Source organism: Oryzias latipes, chromosome 24 (genome assembly GCF_053564925.1).
Source record: "Oryzias latipes strain Hd-rR chromosome 24, Olatipes_Hd-rR_3.1".
Taxonomy (NCBI): Eukaryota; Metazoa; Chordata; class Actinopteri; order Beloniformes; family Adrianichthyidae; genus Oryzias; species Oryzias latipes.
This window is the reverse complement of record NC_136260.1, coordinates 7,274,978-7,294,485: the sequence shown is the minus strand read 5'-3', so window position 1 is coordinate 7,294,485 and position 19,508 is coordinate 7,274,978. Positions and strand designations below refer to the sequence as shown.

Here is a 19,508-nt window from a genome sequence, read left to right as displayed (position 1 = left end):
ACACATTAAGCAGCATTTCTGTAAACTTTATGTTTAAAGTAAACATTCCCATCATGCTGCTGTACGTTTGGATCCGTCTAACTCAAGCGTGAAAAGGACAGAGGACAAACAAGTTAACTTAAACAAGCCTTTTTTTAATGGATCTGCAAAATTGTTTGAATTTCCAAAGAGACCGTGTGCACCTCCCACCCAGTTAGACACCATACAGAAACGCTTCCTCCTTTAAAAAGAGAAAATATCGGCATGCACAAAACTTTAACCAAAGTAGGTGGGGGTTAAAAAAAAAAAAAAGAAAAGTGAAAGAAACCACACAGACAAAAAGTAAAAGAAAACATTGATAAACAGGACATACTGTAGAACGCGGTTCTCTTAGCTGGAGAAGAAATTCAAACACTTTAGCTTCAGTCAGCTTCTTTGTGACGAAATATTATAGTAATTTCATTTGGTGGGTGTAGCTCCACCCACTGCACAGCCCCGCCCCTGTCTTCCTTTTAAGGCACAGGACAAAATAACGCCCACGTAGAAAAGGAGCCGGCCACGCCTCTGCTGCTTGGTTACAAATGATCCAATAAAGAAGAACCCCTCACTGAGTGTACAAAATATTCTTCCTACTTTGCTGATTCGCAGATTCCTGGGACTGAAGGGGGGAACGCCGTGGGTGGGTGGTGGGGGGGATCTTTTTAGTTAAAATGAGCTCTTTCACACTTTTATCGTCAACAACCTTTAAAAGAAAAGACAAGAAACGTGACTGGATTCCTCTTTTTATCAGAAATAAAAATGATTGGATGCAGAGTGAAAAGGGGGAGGAGTTAGGATGAGTGAAGTGGCTTATTGGTTTATTCTGGTCAGGTACACGGGGGGGCGTCAGTGTTCAAGAAAACTCATGAGACGGGTTAGAGGGCGAGACAGTTAGCAGTTAGAGGGAGACGTGTGTTTGCGTGTGGCGTTCAGCTGCAGCACTTGCTCTTCCAGCCTGTGACTCCGCCCCCGGTGCTGATGTCCACGTTTTCACTGTTGGGCTCTTTTACGGGCGTCTGGAGCACAAAGCGGACAGAAATCTGACGTCAGACGGCTTTCCCCCACCATGACATAGACATAGAACACACTCAGCTGATCCACCAACACTACAATTATTTTACAAATCTTTATTAAATTAACCCTGAAAATTCAACCCTAACAAACAGGTTCTATATTGCTGCGACCCAAAATGAATTTAAAAAAAAAGAAATTTGTCAAATGCAACTTTAAAAGCTTTAAAGCCCAGAAGAAAAGTTTAATCTTCACTTTAGAAATGTCCGTTTTAACCATGAAATTATTTTTTTTTTCCTTAAGGTGAACTGTTGTATTATTATTTTAGACAAAAACAGTTTTTATTCCATAATTATTCATTTTACAAATAAAAAAATATAGTTTTGATCCATTTTATTTTGGGGTGAGATTTCTGTCAAAATGAAGTGTTTGCATAGACAAACTTGTGAACAAAGCAAAACTTAATAAAAGGAATACATTTCTGTTGTAAACACGATTAGTCTTTGTTTCAAATACGACTTTTTCTATACAAACGACGAAAAGTCTTTTTCACATATTCACTCACATCTTTTCTTTTTTCTTTTTCCTCCAAAATGTGCTCAACTTTGTCTCCGAGCATAGGTTTCATTTTGACAGTCTTCTCTCTCCATATAGATCCATGGGATCGTCTGAACACATGTGAACGCACATCTATGTCTACAGTAGGGCTGCACGATATGAGGAAAACTTGCGATATGCGATATTAGTGATCAATATTGCGATAACGATAAATTTGCGGTAAATAAACAAATAGAAAAATGAACAAAAACATCATTCCCATTTCATTGCAACAGTTTAAAAATTATACTCCAAATGACCCTCATCGACATGGGGGAAAAACGTCAGGGTGGCTAACCCTGGTCCTCAAGAGCCTCAACCCTGTCTGTTTTCCAATTCTCCCTAGACTGCTCGATAATGATAACCAAAATCAGGTGTGTTCAGTCAATCAGGATGTGAAATCACTTGAGTCAGCCAATCAACAGCAAGCTGGTTAAGGAGAGCTGGAAAACAGGCAGGGTTGAGGCTCTTCAGGACCAGGGTTAACATAATAGGCCTCCATCTGATTGGTCAACAATGGGAAGGCGTCCATCTGATTGGTCAAAGCATAAAGGGATTTATTTGATTTGTTAAATGCTTCAAGCTGCTAGAAGATTGTTTTAACACATTTTGGGTTTGCGATTTATTGCGATATTCGCCGTCTTTTGCGATATGCATATTGCAGAGCTGGATATTGCGATAACGATAAATTTGCGGTATATTGTGCAGGCCTAGTCTACAGGCTTTACAAATAGTTTCTTAGGTAAAATAAATCATTTTAGTCATTTCTGCAGGTTAATTTAGTAACTGGCATATTTTACTTTTCCTACAATCTTAAAAGAAGGAAAATAAAAACTTTTACAGAAGATTTGGGAAAACCTGAGCTGTTTTTTTAGTTGTTGGACAACTTACACGGATGTAACAGCTGTTGTCATGCTTGGATCCTACATGCATGTCAGCATTTCTGGATCCACTGCAGTGGTTTCAAACCTTCTACAGTTAAATGAGATGCATTTATTTTGTTGACCTGCTTCTCCTGAAAATTGAATTCAATGATCTGCTCCATCCTTTTCTAATTCCTCATTTTCTGTTCATTAATGACGGAGCTTGGACTCTACAGTTTCCTCCTGCAGCTCCAGCTTGGAGACGTCTGGATGCCTTTAATGCAGCTTAAGCCTTTAGTTTCCTCTAAATCAATGGCAGCACTCTCAGTGTTCTGTGTTGTTAAACCACAAAGTGTCCATCCGTTCCTGAACGGCTGAACAAGCAGACGGTGATTGAAAAGCTGGACGATGCGAGCGGCTCACGCACCTTTTTGAGAATGTCTTCTGCTAACGTGAGGAAAGCTTTCTCGATGTTGATGTTGGCCTTGGCGCTCGTCTCAAAAAACCTAATCCCGTGCTCCCTCGCAATCTGTGGAGAGGGAACAAAACCAGGGTGAGCTCTGAAGGAGGTCCAGGACCAAAATAAAAGCTGCTGACGTCCCGCTCAGGACGCAGGCGGATCAGGCATCCACGCTGCGTCACTCTCCATTCTTGTGTCAGCAGCTGAGGCTTCTTCATCGGCAGACTGGACCCTGAGTTCACCAGCGGATCTCGGTTTTCTGAACTCAGCATTTCCAGGATGTTCTTGGAAAATCTGGTTTGAACATCTCTCTGCTGTGTCTGAAGGTTTGTGCTCATGTTGGACTCTTCAGGCTAATCCCCCTGTGGAGCCTCATCTTCAGTGTCCTCACCTGCTCTCCCTTGGCTTTTGGTACGACCCTCTTGTCCTCCATGTCACACTTGTTGCCTAGCAGCATTCTCTCTACATCCTCATTTGCATGCTGGGAACAAACAAAAACAAAACACAGATGTTTTGAGTTCTGGTTTCATTTAAAAAAAGTGAACTCATATTTTTCATGGCATTTTTTCCATTCATATTTCTTTATAATATAAACCTTATATTTAAAAATGACTGACAAGAAATCAAAAGTTTTGTTTGACCACAAATAGTATTATGATGTATGATGTCAAAACTACCCAAATACAAACAGATCCAACAGCCTATGAGGGACTTTTACCCTCAACCTCCGACTGACACGTATTCATGCAGGGGGATATTCCAGAAAGCAGGTTATGCTAGCTCCCACGGTAAGTTTGAGGCTAAGGAAGTGGATAACCTCAGCTTTCGGTTCCAGAAATGGAGGTATGTTTCAGGGTAGGTCAAGTTGCCATGGCAACTCATGCTCTGAACATAACCTGGTCTGGAGCAGGTTTAGTTGAAGGTTAGTTTGTTTTCAGAGAGGTGAAGCAGCATGGTGTGTCCATTTGAAGATGATTTAGTGGATGAAGAAGCTCAGATAATACTTCAGTGGAAAGACCACATATGGATGTTGGAAAGATAAACCTTTTTACTTTGATCTAACTTAATTATTTGCTTTAGTTAAGATAAATCATTTATTTTATTAAGTCAGTTTAAAAATAACATGTAGTTTTCAGACAGTTATTTTACTTTCATTCAAATTAATTCATTTAAGTAGGTGTAACAATCCCTTGCACCATAAGGGATTGTGGGATACCATTCCCTTTGCCTGTCTGGACGGATTTGGGTTTCAGTGTGGGTTTTTGACCAAATGTGTTTAGCTGTTTAGCTGTTTTACTGTATTTTGCCGAGTTATTTTATCCTACTTTGCTTAAGTCTCTGCACCATGAGTGAGAGGGAGGGAGAGGATGATGAGTTTATGTAGCACGCCTACAGTCAAATGCTGTAAAGGCAATGTTAGAAAATTCCCAAATGAACGTATGCATGTAGTGCATATTGTTTCGTTCTTTTTATTATAAAAATGAGTACATCTGCCGGCTCAAACTTAGACATATTCTTTAAGATGGAAAAAATATTAATTGATTTGGAGTAATATGACATTTAGTTTAATAAATATGTAAATTTGAGTTGTATAAACAATTATTGAGTTTTATAGACGTAAGAAATTAGGTTGAATAACTAACTCAATTACTTGTTACCAATGGATGTAATTCATTTAAGGTGGCAATAAGATATATATATATATATATATATATATATATATATATATATATATATATATATATATGCGTCACATGAAAATAGAAATAAGATCAGAAACTCGTGCGTTTACTTTGTTCTTCTGCTACTAGCAGAAACTCTTTCTTGCTGATGCAGCCGTATTACTTTTTTGATGGACGTAAAATCTTCATACGCCGTCATTAAAATCTCAGACTCCGTCTCACTGAAGTATAGGGCTCTCTTTTTTTCACCACGCGTTTCCATGGTGACTCCGGAAATCGGCGATCCATTGAGAATGTCTCTGTGTACCTGACGAGCACGTGCATTAACCCAGGGTTACCAAGTCGAGCGTAATTACGCTAAGTCATATCCGCTCTTTTGGAAATGACATACCCAGAGTAAGCAAGTTCAGGTGGATTTCAGCCAGAGTTCAGGCTTAAAGTCAGGGTAGTTTAAACATGCTTCCTGGCTTCCCTAGCTGAGAGCTCTTCCCCCCAGTACTCAATCTTCTGAGCGACTTCAACGTAAACAAACAAAATAACTAAAACAAATGTATTGAAAGCTGATTTCACGTGGACCCGACGGTCGTGGCTTGGATTTTTATTTTATTTAAGATAAGCATTTAGAGGGCATTAGAGGAGGCGGAGCCTAAGCTACAGTCACACCCACCTCGGCAAAGCATATTCAAGCAATCAAGTGAAAAGTGTATGAAACACGCAAATACTCAAACCTTCCTGTTGAAGCGTGGCTATGCACATTTTTGAGAGCGTTTTCAGGCTCCACATATAAAACACGTGACCATTGAACGTGTAGTGGCACATGGATGGTGTCCCTTTTAATTCAAGGAAGTGCCATTTGAAAATAAATCATGAAGAAGAAATGAATAATTATTTATACAACACCAGTCTTTCATGTATCAGAACAGACAGAAAAAGCTTGGAGCGAGATTAACGGGATTGGCACCAACATTTTGCACCAACCCTCTTCCAACTGTAGGTGGCAGATATGCACTAGTAAAGAAGCAGCAGAAGAAGAAGCAGCAGCCCCTTCCCGCTTGTCCAGTGGGAAAATCTTAGGTTGAATGAATGTTCTAGAACCCATGGCTCGCAAACCATATCTGGCTATTTTGATGGCCACATTTGGCTCTTAGACAAATCTTTAATTATAATTTTTTTTTCATCAGACCAGTCCTTCTCGGGCGTGATGCCTGGGATAGCCGTGCTTGGAAAATAAAAATCTGCCCCACTATCGGTTTACTATTATCTGTTGTATCACAGAGTTTGTAACAGCCTGAAACCTGCGATCTGCCGTCCTGCAGCTGCCACTCCGTCTCTGAGGAAGGAGCGCGCAGCTGCAGGAACAGGATGTAGGAGAAGGGGAGGGGTAGTGGGCTCTGGCAGCGAGGTGAAACGCGCACTAATTGTCAAAACTTAGAACACGCTGCCCGTCACATACCACACACTGCAGCGTGTGAGTATTGCTGTACCGACGTCTGCATGTCAGCAGTCTTTGTCCAATCTAAAGAACATTCAGACCAACCTACGATCACGTTTAACGGATGGAAGTCTCAACGCCTGCATGAAGCTTAAACTCACCACGTATCAACCAGACTAGACCATCAGCAAAACCACCATGCAGCACCAGAAGTCACATTAATGCTAAGAAATACTCATCATTTATTAACAACAGTATAACAATGTTATTAAAAAGAATCAACAGACTTATTGTACTTTAAAAGTGTTGAAATTGCACAAAATGCACACATTCACTTGTATTTTTAGTTTTAAACATATTGTAGTGACTCAGTTGGACTGGGTGGCTGTTGGGTCGTGTCCTAAGTTCTGGAGTTCATTGAACGCATCAAGCAGAGATGCTGATTGGCTCTCAGTTCTGTCGCTCAGCCTGTGGTTGGGGAGTTTGGACCAATGGGGTTCAGCTACGGGCCGAATAAGTACCGTATTTTCCGGACTATAAGTCGCCCTTTTTTTCATAGTTTGGCAAGGGGTGCGACTTATACTCCGCAGTGACTTATATTAGAGCTAAACTGAAATAAACATTGTTAATCCTCCTGTTATGTTCATTTGTGAGGAACATTGATGATGTTCCTGGGTCAATTTGATGTATGAGGTATGTTAAGTGTTAAGAGTTTGTTAAGTGACTCAGAGAATCAGCAAACCTTTTTTTTAAATAAGATCTTGAAGGCTAACATCATCATATTCTATTTTCCAATGATTTCATAGATTCAGAAATACAATAGAAATTACTACATTCTACAAATACAGGATGAAAACAGAGTATTAGTTGGCCAATGATGCTTCATGAAAGGAATAAATAAATATGAGAAAGAATTACTGTGAAATTATGAGATAAACAGTCTGCTATGATTGTGTCATATGAGGTTGTGCAAGTTATTAGTTCTTGGTCTCAGATTTTGTCAAAAGAATTTCCCGTCAAAATGCGACTTATAGTCCAGTGCGACTTATCTGTGTTTTTTTTCTACTTTATAATGCATTTTTGGGCCTGTGCGACTTATACTCTGGAGCGACTTATAGTCCGGAAAATACGGTATATAGGAGGGCTGGTGCGGGAGGAATAAAAGGTTGGGTTAAGCGCCCTTGGCGAAAGAGATTCAGGAGTTGCTGAATAAGTTGTACGGCGTTGGTTACGGCCTGCAGTAACCAGAATAAAGAACCTTAAAAGAGGTAAAGTCTCCGTGCCTCAGTGTGGGAAGGGACGCTACAATACTGAATGGCTCTCATGGAATTACATTTAATGATTTGTGGTGTTTATGGCTCTCTCGGCCAAAAAGGTTCCCGACCCCTGTTCTAGAACGTGCGTTAAGCTTTAGAGTAGAGACGCAGGCAGAACAAAAACTATTGTTTAAATAGAGAATTAAAGATAAATATTTATGTCTAAAGGATTTATATTAAGATTACATTGCTTCTAGATCAGAGCATGATCTTTGTAGGGCTTTTTAGCAAAGCAAAGACGGATCGTAGCAAAGGAGATGTTAATTTTTTTTTTTTTTTTTTTTTTTTTTAAAACGTCCACATCTGAAGCTTTGATCCAAACTTTGGATTTTCACCAGGATGTGAATTATCTCAGGAAATAGAATCTCACAATTCAAAATTACCATTTTAAAAGTTCACTTTAAACAGCGAGAAGGAATTCAGCTCTTCGGTTAGACTAACTCCTCCACCAAGCATTCCTCCATTCATCAGGGCAGCCACAAAGATATTCCCAGACATTCCCAAAAGGACAGGAAGGACTGACTCAGCAGAAACCGTTCCTGAAAACATGACACACCATTTCCCACCACACTAACCCCACAGTAATCCCTGTGAGAGCACCGCTTTCATTCTTCTTTCAGCCGCTGTTTACCAACAACTAGTGAATCATGGGAATCATAAACGACTGTTTGGTGATCTGAAGTTCATCAGCAAACAACGCTGCTGCTGACGACAGATTTAAAGCCTGAAGGCGCCCCGGCACGTCGATGAGGAAACCAAAAGCAACATTGGTGTGCCTCACCTCGTCGATGTTACGCAACCATTTGCTGATGTTTTCAAAGCTCTTGGTGTTGGAGATGTCATAGACCAGCATGATGCCCATGGCTCCTCTGTAGTAGGATGTGGTGATGGTGTGGAACCGTTCCTGGCCCGCTGTGTCCCTGCAAACAAAAACAGTAACAAACTCAGCAGCTCCTCCCACGTAAAAGACACTTCAGAGCCAGCCCCCTAAAAAGGTTCACAGACTCAGAAGAAAGCAGAAACATTTCTACCAAAGCTGCAACTTTTAGTTTTTCAACAAATCAATTTAGGATCAAACATCGATTATAAAGCTTCCATTTCTGGTTTTATCAAATCTCATCAGTTTATGATGCATCCTAAAATAATCACATCTAGTAGTTTATACTTCAGGATGCATTTGTTTTAATCTGAAAGGGATTCTAGATTATGTGTGGGTGTTAAAGATGCTATTACTTCACTTTCCAAGAACAGGTTTAAACCTTGATTCGGTTCAATACCTGGCTAAAACAGAGAGGAACAAGAAGACCTCAGCTGTTATTCTCAGCCTGCTTTCCACACCAAACGCGATTCACGCGCCAGAGGCGTCAAGTTTCATGTTAAGTCAATGTACAGCTGCGATCAGAGCTCCAGTGGCGTTGTTTTATCATTTGGCATGGCGCCTTTGTCCAGCAGCAGTGCAATTTCAGCGTCACGGCACAATTTGGGTGTCATAGCGCATCCACAGTTCAAAATTCTTTGCTTTGGCGAGGAGGACACATCATGACAACTAATCAGGTGACGTGTTCAGTGATGATCAGTGGGTGGAGTCCAAATCCATTCATGCAGAGAAGCTGGTCGTTCTCGTCCCAAACTTCATCTTTTTCTTATTTGCGTCAAGACAAAAATAAAAATAAAAAAATCTAAATTTTATTTGTATTTTTGTCCTTCCTCTGGCTAATGCAGGACAGCAAGTCTACAGACTGGGTCAGAGAGACGGAAAACCACAGGAAACAACAGTCATTCAGCTCCTGTAGTAGACAGTGAAGCTTAACGTACCAGGAGAGTCTCTGAATGTCAAGACATGGAGACATGATTACTGTCGCTTTGTAAAACTCTTCAAAATAAATAAATCCAATCTCTAGACATCCTGTGTGTTTCCCATGCAATGTATATAAGATATACACAGGCACTGCTCTATGTAGCGATCCGATTTAAACGCAGGTAGCATCAGGCTAATGTCAACAACGCTAATGTCGCAGAGCCTCAAACCTCCAGCAGAAAGTTTCTTACGAGGACCCACTTTCTAAATGTTTCCACGGTAACATGTAGCTGACGGGAGACTGGAAAACTTTACTGCCACCCCGGATTTTGATTACACCCTTCACGTCACAAGAAAAGCACACCGAGATGTTTTCACCAAACTCTTTCCAAACAGGAATGATGTTGGAGAGCTCAGGAACACTGTTGATTTTGGTCTTTATGGACCATCACCTGACTGATTACTCAGAGCAGAGCAACTGTGGTGAGCATGAAAGCTCACCTTAAACTCAGGTGAGAATGAAAAACCGCTGACTGGCTGTTTTCCTTCATGATGTTCTCCATCTTCAGTGTTTTATGAAGAAGCTCCTGGCTGATGGAGCCATTATAACAGAGGACCTCAGCAGGTTTTGGTTCTGAAGTAAAGGCCCGGACAGACCAGAACGTAACTCAGTTAAAGGCCTGCTTCAGTGCTCTAAACTGGGAGGAACCATCTGCTGTATCTGACACAGTCCCATGGAAATGCATCAGTCCTGGTTGCTGCAACAAGAACAACTTACAAACGGTTGAAATGAAAAAAAAAGAAGCAAGTTTCTTCTCAAAAAATCCCCCCCAAAAATGTATAGACCTACTCCAATCATCTTTTGATCTATTGTAGAATTGTTCCAAGTGGTATTTCAACCGCTTTTAGACTAAACAAAAAAGCTGGTGTTGTTTTCTAGGACATCATTTCTGCAGAGCAGCGGTTCATCAGAAATTCGCCTCTGTTGTGGACGGGACTGTTGGCACAGAGAAGACCCCGGCCACCCTTACCCTAGCTGAGAGCTCTTTGTTTATAGGCTGTAGTCTGTCACTAGCTTACAGCCCCTCACAACCCCAACCTAACAATAGCGGTGTGACAAAAATGGTGAGCAACATCAGAGCTACCCCGTCGTACAGTTTAGATCCAGATTCCAGCTCAGACGAGGAAAACAAAGACGTGCATGGATCTATTTGTCTGGAAGTGGATGGATCAGAATGGAGCAGAGCAGGAAGCTTGTGGCCCCCCCAGTGTTTTTCAATATTTTCCATCTGCTCCTAATTCACAACTTTAATATATATATATATATTAGATATAAATTATATATAAATAAAAAAATGCTATTTTAAGCTTAATTTTCATTAGATATGTAGTCCATTGTCAGAAAAGGATACATAAACCAGTTTTAAACACCAAAAACATTTTACAGTTTCTGTCAACATCAGAGCTACATCAGTTTTCTTAAAAACCTGTTACAAAAGATGAATCACTACACCTCTTCGTGAGATGTCATTAAAGAACCATCACCAGAAAACTCAAATGTGTCGTTTAGACAGTTTTTTAGTTAAAAAAATACCTCAAAATGGAAGATTTTATTATAAAAATAATAAAAAAAAATGCAATTTTCCCCCCAAGAGTCAAACTGTCCGTGTCTTGGAGGCCTGTTAAAGTGTCAGTTCCAGCAAGAAAATCTGCTGTTGTGCTGGGGAGGGACAACTCCCACCACCACCGCACACACATGAACGTTGCATTTTAGCGCTAGAAGCAGATCCAAACAGATGTTTCACTCCGACACCACACGCCATTCCCAAAGACATTCCTCGCTCCGCACAAAATGCTAACAACTCACCAGATCTGTAGTTTGATCTTCTTTCCTTGCAACTCCACAGTTTTGATTTTGAAATCTATTCCTGGAAGAGAAAAAGGAAAAGTTTGAAAAAACTCAAAAAGGAAGTGGAAAATTATTATTTTTTCTTTTATCGGAAACAAAAAAAAAATGTGTCTTCCTGATCCTGCAGTCATGGCAACAGCAAACTCACAAAGTACAAACAGAACAGAGACAAAAACCAATCTAACAAAAACTGAAATATTTTTTAAACTTTCCAGACATTTTTAACCAAATATTACACATTTCAAACGAACTAAAGCTTCAAGTTAGGTTGAAATCTGAGGTCTTGGGTGCTCTGGGGGCTGGGAAAGCAGGAGAAGCAGCTGCGTTTTAGGTGGAGCAGAAGAATGAGGGAACGCGCTGCCAAGGAGTGACTCACCAAATATTATGTGCACCCTAGGGAGAGGAGCGGAAAATAAAGGGGTTCCTGGACAAAACCAAACAGTTGGGACTGGGAAACCAGGAAAACAGAGAGAGGGGTCGGTTGATGTCGCATGGGGACATTTTGACCCCTGCGAGGTGTTCTGGGAAGTTTTCATGGAAGTCTGAGTGCTAAGTGATGAATTGGAAACGGGAATGCTTCAAACTCGCTTTCCCTGTATCCTGGAACCCTTCTCACATTCACAGGAGAGTGGGACCTGGAGGCTGAGAAGGATAATAACAGCAGAGGGGGCTTTCCGTCACGGGTATTTTGAGAAGCAGCTGTGCATCCGCACCCCCAGAAGGTGGAGGACCTCTCTGTGATGGGAAGAACAGTCCTGCTTCACATCCTGGTTCTCCGCTTTCCCCACTTTCTTTCTCATTTTGTTCCTGCAGCAACAAGAATGAGTTTCCTTGAAGCTGCTGGTTCAATACTCCATCAGGGTTTGTTAGAAAATCTTGATCACAAACTGCTTTTTATTTCCACCAACCTGAACATTCATACAACAACAAAACTAATTCTGCCTCCATCAACTTTCAGGAATGTGATTCTTGTCCACATCTGTCCATCTTTGCTGCTCAGAAAATTAAGAAGGTTCTCATCTTTGTCTTTTTTTGTTTCCCTTCTCACCATTTCATCCATTCGTGCCATTATTGTGTCATTCTTTTGAAAAAGTCTCAGATGTGATTCTGAACCAGCAGCAGTTTAGACCTTCATCTCATGGGACCACATGGTCAAGAAGAAACGCGTTTTCTCCAAACTTCAAAGGAGAAAACAACGGATGAATAAAGAGGAGGAATTGTCTCCACATGTTAATAAACAGACAGTGAGCGTGAACAGTGACGGTGAAATCTGTCCGTGCTCGAGAAGATTAAAGACCAACTCTGATGATAGTAGAGATTTGTTTTTAACATGTCCTTGTGGCATTTATTTTAATGATGGACAATTATAAACGAAACTACGTTTAAAATAGCTTTTTTAAGTTTTTTTTTATTCTAATTGTTGTTAATCAGGAGCAGACGGAAAAATGCGGTTTGAAAAAGACCTCATTTGTTTCATAAAAAATAAGCTGGGCGGGCCAGAAGATTGATTGATTTTCAAAGATTATCACAGTTTATGAACGATCTGACCATCAATGACCCCAGCTCAGTCTACTGAAATCTAATATTACACACCAACTGACTCTTAATAATTCATGTTTGGCTCCCAGCAGTTCAGTTCTTTATGACATAAACCAGATATTGCCTCGTTTTCTGCTTCTTAAATGCCAGAAAGTAGACAGTTAAATACAATTCTTCGTGACCATTTATTCCGGAGGGATTTTTGTGGAGCCAACATGCATTTTTAATGGTATACTTTCAAAAACAATGGAAACAGAAAATGCGTTGTTGCTGCAAACACTTGGAAGTTGGACTGTAACGAGTATCTGAATAAATGGACATTCGAGATCTGTATGAATATTTATCACTGATGTCTTTATAGAGCGCAGTGAAAATACTCTTCAGACAATGTGATTGAGTACCACTCCAAAATTGCAGAATAATGTTAATAATTTAAACTAAACAAACCAAATTGAGACTGAAGCTCATTTTAATGAGGAGTTCTGAAAAAAAAAGAAGTTTTGTCTAAATAGAGCACAGAATTTTAATGAAAACCCTTTTAGCCTTCTTTCTAAATTTGTGTTTTTATCAGTTATGTTTAGTTAATTCTGATCTGCTCTGAATGAAGGTATATATGAAGATAATTAAATACATATTTTTGTTTTCATGTGTCCAGTAAAATATATAGCAACCATTCAATTTTGATTTGTGAGTTGTTGATCTGGAATCGTGAATCGGATCGCTGCCTGAGTATCGTAATAATCCACAGGCCTATTTGAAAGCAGACTGTGGGACGTCCCCGTTTCTCTCTATAAGGAGCAAAGGTTTCCGCTGTTCTTCAGTTGCTGAAGATCCACAATGAGGACTGCTGCCTCTTCCTCCAAACTACAGGCAAAGAGCCAGAAACGCTGCATTTTTATGGATTCCAGTCCTAATATTTCTGCTTTCTTTTTTCCTCCTTAAAGTAAAAAGCCAAACATACCAACAACAATCAGAACGCGTTTAAGTTCCAAAAAGTCGGGTTTGAAGTGAAAGCCAGGTCCAAGGATCAGGGATATGATGCCAGAGCAAACAGTGAGCTGGGTTAAGTTCTGCTAAGCACATCTAATGTTTCATTATTGCTCAGCTGTAGTCTTAAGCAACAGGAGTAAGAGGAGCTTTCTCCTGGGATTTGACTGACGAGTGTGAAAGGGGGAAAAAAGAAAATGATGCCAGCATGCTGGACTGTACCATCTCCAAATTAGAGTCAAGTACTGACATATCAAGTGCTTAAGATCTTCCCAGAACTAGGTTTAAAGGAATCAACTCAGAACTAGTTAAATCAAATGCAAAAATATCACTTATGTAATGTGAGTCAGGATCCGACATGTTGGGGGGTGGGGATTCGGGGCGTTCTCCATGGTCCAGATTTTAATGATCAAGCAAATTAATCGTGCAGCTTCATGTTGTGGCAACAGCAGTGAGGCTCTGCAGGCGAAGTACCTGTTTTTAGTTAACTTTGTGTTTTCTGTAGACAAAATACTCCTATAGAACCAATGCTTTCAGCAGCCTAGCCCTTCCTCTGCCAGGTCCTGCTACTAACTTACAAGCCGAGAGAAATAAAATGACAAACAAAATATCACACACTGTCATAACATCAGAACTTAATAAACTTGGAGTGGAAAAACCAGATCTGACTCACGTTTTTTTCTGTTGAACAGGTCAAGAAGGAAAAATTAAACCCTCCTGAGCTTCTGTTTTCGTTTCTGATTAAGTCATAGCAAGAAATGATTTCATCTACTAGCAACTGATCTACAAACTACTAGCTAAAACATTTCATGCGTGACAAAACTGCTATCGAGGCGATTATCTATCTGGAGCAACTTGTAAACACCCCGAGGCTTGGTTTCTAATGAAATGTTTGTTTGAAGATGCAAACATAAGGACAACAGAAGGTTGAATTTACTTTAAAGACCTGCAAATGTCTGAAAAAAAGCCAGCTTCTGGGGCTAAACTCTGCAGGGATGCCAGAACGGAGTTAGCATGATGTAGCCACTGGCTCAACACCAGTTGTGACACTAAAGCCCTTCCCCTAATAGGGTTTTAATATTTAACCAAAACATAATTAATTTTTTTTTTTAAATCGTACAATTTATCTTACTAGAGTGATTAGAAAGGGGAATGGCAGTGAGTAACTGGGATTTATCTTAACAGCTAGCTTGTCCGGGATGTTAGCTTCACAGTCCGGGCCTGCTAGTGCTACATGCTAACCAGACTACCATTTCCAGATATAGAGAGGTGGAGGGGGGGTTAGCTCAGCCGCTCGGCTGTCAAACTTCCCCTGAAAGTGATTAGACACTTTCGCGAACAGACTCTGCGTCTTCTCACCTATGGTAGAGATGAAGGTTGTGTTGAAAGCGTCGTCAGAGAAGCGGAACAGCACACAGGTCTTTCCCACGCCCGAGTCTCCGATCAGCAGCAGCTTGAACAGCAAGTCGTACGTCTTCTTCGCCATCGAAAACCAGTATGTTCAACCCAGAAAAAACAAAGTGGGATAAACTAGTAGCACGCCCGCGTAGAGTCTAAAGCCAGCTCCTTGGCCAACCTGACCGACTTGCTCCACTCCTCCTGACTGTTAACGGGTCACAATCTGGGATTTGTTGATTAGCTTGGCAAGCTAGTTGGCTATATACCACCCAAATAACGTGCCAGCTGACGTGTCCGAGAGTTCAATTTCCCAAGCCCCGCCGAGTCTTCCTTTTATAACATGAGAACAAAAGTCGAAAGTAAGATATCCTCCGATGTGATTCCTCTTTTCCACTCTTTTCTTTTCTCCCACACAGTCAGGACAAAATGGCTCCTCTCCGTCTCTGCCCCGACTCACTCTTTCTTCAAAACTAATGGCGAGCTAATTCAAATTCTCCGCACACCCCGACATTCCAGGAGCGCTGCGCGAAGCTCGACCGAGAAGACCGACAGAGAAGCCACGCGCGAAAGGGCCGCAAAATCAGCGCCTATTAGAAAGCAATTTCTGTTTTCTGGAGAGATTTGAACCGAAATATACAGACGACCGCCGTCGCCTTCGAATGGGAGCCACAACGGCGACACCCTTGATCCATCGGAACGCCTTCTCCCGCCTCTTCTGTCAAACTACCCTCTCTTGATTGGTCGTCTTCACTGCCATTCTGTCGTAGATCTTGATCTGATTGGCTCATTCAGAAAACACTGAGTGGCAAAGGGGCGTTCCTAGAGTGACAGAAAGGGCAAGTGTAACTACGCATGTAAGCCAGCCATTTGGGCGCGCGGCTTCTTTTTGTTCCTATTCTTTCGTGTACACGTAGACCCAACATGGCTGCCAGTTTCGCACGAAGCTCTGGCAGCTAGCCTGCGCTTCAGTTTTCGTAGCAAGCTGGCACTTGATTATCCCAGCTGTGAGTCAGACGAAGTGATGTCATAAACGAAGACCTCTGTGCTTTTTTTGCGGGCGTTTCCCACGTCCTTTCCCCCGCAAATTTCCAGTAAATGCCCTTAACAACCAAACCCACCTAAAAAAAAGACGCTCTAGTTTTTGTGTTTGTGACCTTTCGAAGAGTTTGCTTTGGGCGCGCGTGAACGTTTTCTACTTCCGCCTGTCAGTGTCTCGCGGACACTTCTGTGGAATGCTGAGTATGCCTCCCTTTACTTTGCCAAGTTCAGACTTGACAAACTGAAAAGAAAAAAAAAGAAACACAGTTTTAGGGCTGGAACACACGGGCTTAAATAGTAAAGTACGTGTAAATCTAAAAAGAATTCCTATTTTTTCTGTCTCTTTCTGTGTTTCTACTGCCCCTCCATTTTTGAGCAAACTTTTGTTATGCTAATAAATTATGAACACAAGTGATTTTTTTTTTTTGCTCTCTCCAGATGCATTCCTGGATTTCCTCCAAGGGGCCCCAGGGTTCATCTCACAGGAACAACCAGCAACAACTTTTCACATTTCTTCCCTCCTCTAGTACTTAATCAACAAACTTATTGTCTTTGTTAAATATGTTTTAATTTTCATATTTTTTTTATTCAGACAATTAATGAAAAGATGTTCTTGCAGCATTTTTCTCCTAATGCATCCACTTGCAGACTAAAAGATCTGTGTACGGTTTTGTTACCTCGTTTGAGTTGGTATTTGGCTCAAAACTGTACGATTGGATACCTCCAATGTTTCTCATCGCTCTTGTTGCACCGATAATGTTAGGTTGGGGATGTGAGGGGCTGTAAGCTAATGGGAGAGAGTTTAAACAAAGGCATGATGGGAAATGAATGCAGGGCCACAACTCTGAGGCATATTTCTGATGAACTCCTTCTGGTCTGCAAAAGCTATATCCTAGAAAACAACACAAGATCTCTTTAATTTGGGTAATCATAAATAAAAGACCAATGGGAGCGCTTTTACAACAGATCAAAAGATGATCGAAGTGGGAATTTAAACAAAAAATGAGTTTTTTTAACTGTGCAGATGTGTCTCTAACTTATGGAAGTGTATTATTGCATTCAATAAAAATAAAAACTGATGATCTTTGTTCTACTTTTTGGAGTGTTAAAGTCATGTGTCTGAGCCATAACGTTTAGTTTATGTGCTATGAACTGTTTACTTTTGTGTGTAGTTATGCAGAAAATGTGTTTCAGCAGGAGCTTATCGATAAATAGGATCTGTCTGTTCAGAGCTTTGAGGTCTACCTTGATGTTGATGCTTGTGAAGCTGCAGAGGCAGGTAGGGACCGGCAATAAAGTGTAGAAACACGGACCGGACAAACATCAGCAGTTTCTCAGCAATTAACCATAAATAATCTCAAAAGCATCACAGGTACTCACTATTGTTACAACAAACTCCACAGAAATCCCTAATATCATCACTGTTTCTCTGAGAATCAACCAGCATGTTCGAGCGATGCAAGTTGTAGACGAGTCCTTCTCTCCTTTCAAAGTATGTTGAAACACAGAAAAAAAAATCGATAAAACATTGTATCAAAAGACCAAAATATTTTCTTGAAAAACTTATATTGAAAAATGAAAATCAGAAATCTTTAAAAATGAAAATAATAATTTAAAAAAAAATGTCAAAATTTAATACTTCTTCAACTGTTTGCTCTACAGTGTTTGTGGAGAAAGCCAAGAAGAACAGAGCAGACTGTTGATAAGGTGACAAACACAAAAACAAATGGCATCATCTGTGACACGGACACTTTGGGGCTTTTCAACTTTTAATTGCCGCTCATCTTCTAGTTTTCATGAGCAGATGAAGTTAGAACCCAGCCTATTTGTAGTCCTTTGCTTTTCTAGTTCTTAAAAAATTAGAACAAAAAACACGGAAAAGATTAACACATAGATCATCCGTTTTATTCAATGCAACATACTTCCATACCGATGTAAAACTTTAAGTGTAACTTTAAAAAGCAAGTTTTTTTCAATATTTCTAGTTATGAAAACATACTACAGTCCCTGATATGACTTTTAACAACTGCATGACAGTCTTTAAAAATGAACGCCTTCTATTTCAATAAATCTTTTATTTTGAATTGATTCCAGTTATTCTATATCACAAATTAGGATTTTTTGTAATTTTTTTAATATGACTTATAACTGCAACTTGTGAAATATTCCACATACTGATCAAGTTTGAACATATATAGTAGGCTTGCACAAGAAATTGCAACATTATCAGCATTGTGAGATCAGCCAGTGCAAAACCCAGAAGAACCCAGACCCACTTTTCTTAAGAATAAAATTATTTTACCACAAACCAGGTGAACCAAATAATCCATTTCAAATCTTTTCCTTTTACACTGATGTTAGCATGGGTTCTCATGGATTAAATCTTTGCACGCATGCAAAATCTTAGGTCAGCTAGAAGTATTTAACAAATTAAACTGAGCCCTTTACACATTTGACAAATCAGATGGAGCCCTGAGATGCCCATCTCTCAAGTTGATGTTTGTCATTTGGATTTTAATTGAAGTCATGTTGACTTTTATTTAAATAAAACTGTTGCAGTCAAGTGGAAATAATGTATTCTTTTGTTTTTGTTCATGTATCACAAGTCATGTCGTCATTGAAATACTTATCAGTGGTATCGCACATCGCGGGTTTTCTTCACATTATGCAGGCCTAACATACTTCAAACAGACTTTACGAAGTGAGAAATAAAGCTATTTTGACCAAAATAGACAATAATATTCTTTGTTGTGTCCTAGGAAAATTTTATCTCATTAAAAAAAAGGTTTCTTTTTAAATAAAAGTGACAGGGCGGCACTTTTGAACAGTATTTGGTGACATTGGAACAATATAGGTCAAATGATGAGAATATTCCACACTTATCCACCAGGGGGTGCTCTTTTAACACATTTCAGTAAATTTAGAGAGAAAAAAACAAAAAAAAATCTGTTTTTTCCTATCATTGCGAATTGGCTCTTGAAAATAAATAGATTATTTAAAAAGGGTGTTTTCTTGGTGGGGGAGGGGGATAGTTTTTTTAATTTTCAAATTCCTATAGGTCTACTGTCGCTGCTTTCCTCTGTTTATCTAAACACCATGAACTGTTGAAAAGCAATAATCAAAAGAAATTCCCAGACTTTCAAAGATTTTGTGTGTGGTAATCAAATCGAGAAGTACATATCTTCTAGATAATTTTGGATTGTTTCCAGAGTGCTGAAACAAGTGTTTAACATGTGAATAACTTCTTAGATGTTCTGGAGATTTTTGGCTTTGAAAATCATACAATTGAACCTTTTTTTCTTTTTTTTTGTGGTCAGCAGTCCCTTTACATCTTAATTAGTTTGATTTTAGATTGCTTTTACATCATGCCTTCCTATTTACCCCCAATCAAATGTTTTTTTTGTTATAATCTTTTCCAGTTCAAGATTGTTTTTATCTTCTTTAAGTAACATCTCTTTAT

At 39.9% G+C, this 19,508-nt stretch overlaps 1 protein-coding gene across 1 annotated transcript; it reads right to left on the bottom strand.

Annotated features, from left to right (window-relative positions):
- Positions 1-113: 113 nt before the first annotated feature.
- On the bottom strand, positions 114-15,729 carry rab10 (RAB10, member RAS oncogene family). The gene is made up of 6 exons (XM_004083786.5): positions 14,972-15,729; positions 11,045-11,105; positions 8,161-8,299; positions 3,341-3,430; positions 2,917-3,018; positions 114-1,034 (listed from the first exon to the last, which is right to left on the bottom strand). Exons 1-6 carry the CDS (start codon positions 15,096-15,098, stop codon positions 948-950), a joined length of 606 nt encoding a protein of 201 aa, XP_004083834.1. The 5' UTR covers positions 15,099-15,729; the 3' UTR covers positions 114-947.
- Between the last annotated feature and the right edge of the window lie 3,779 nt (positions 15,730-19,508).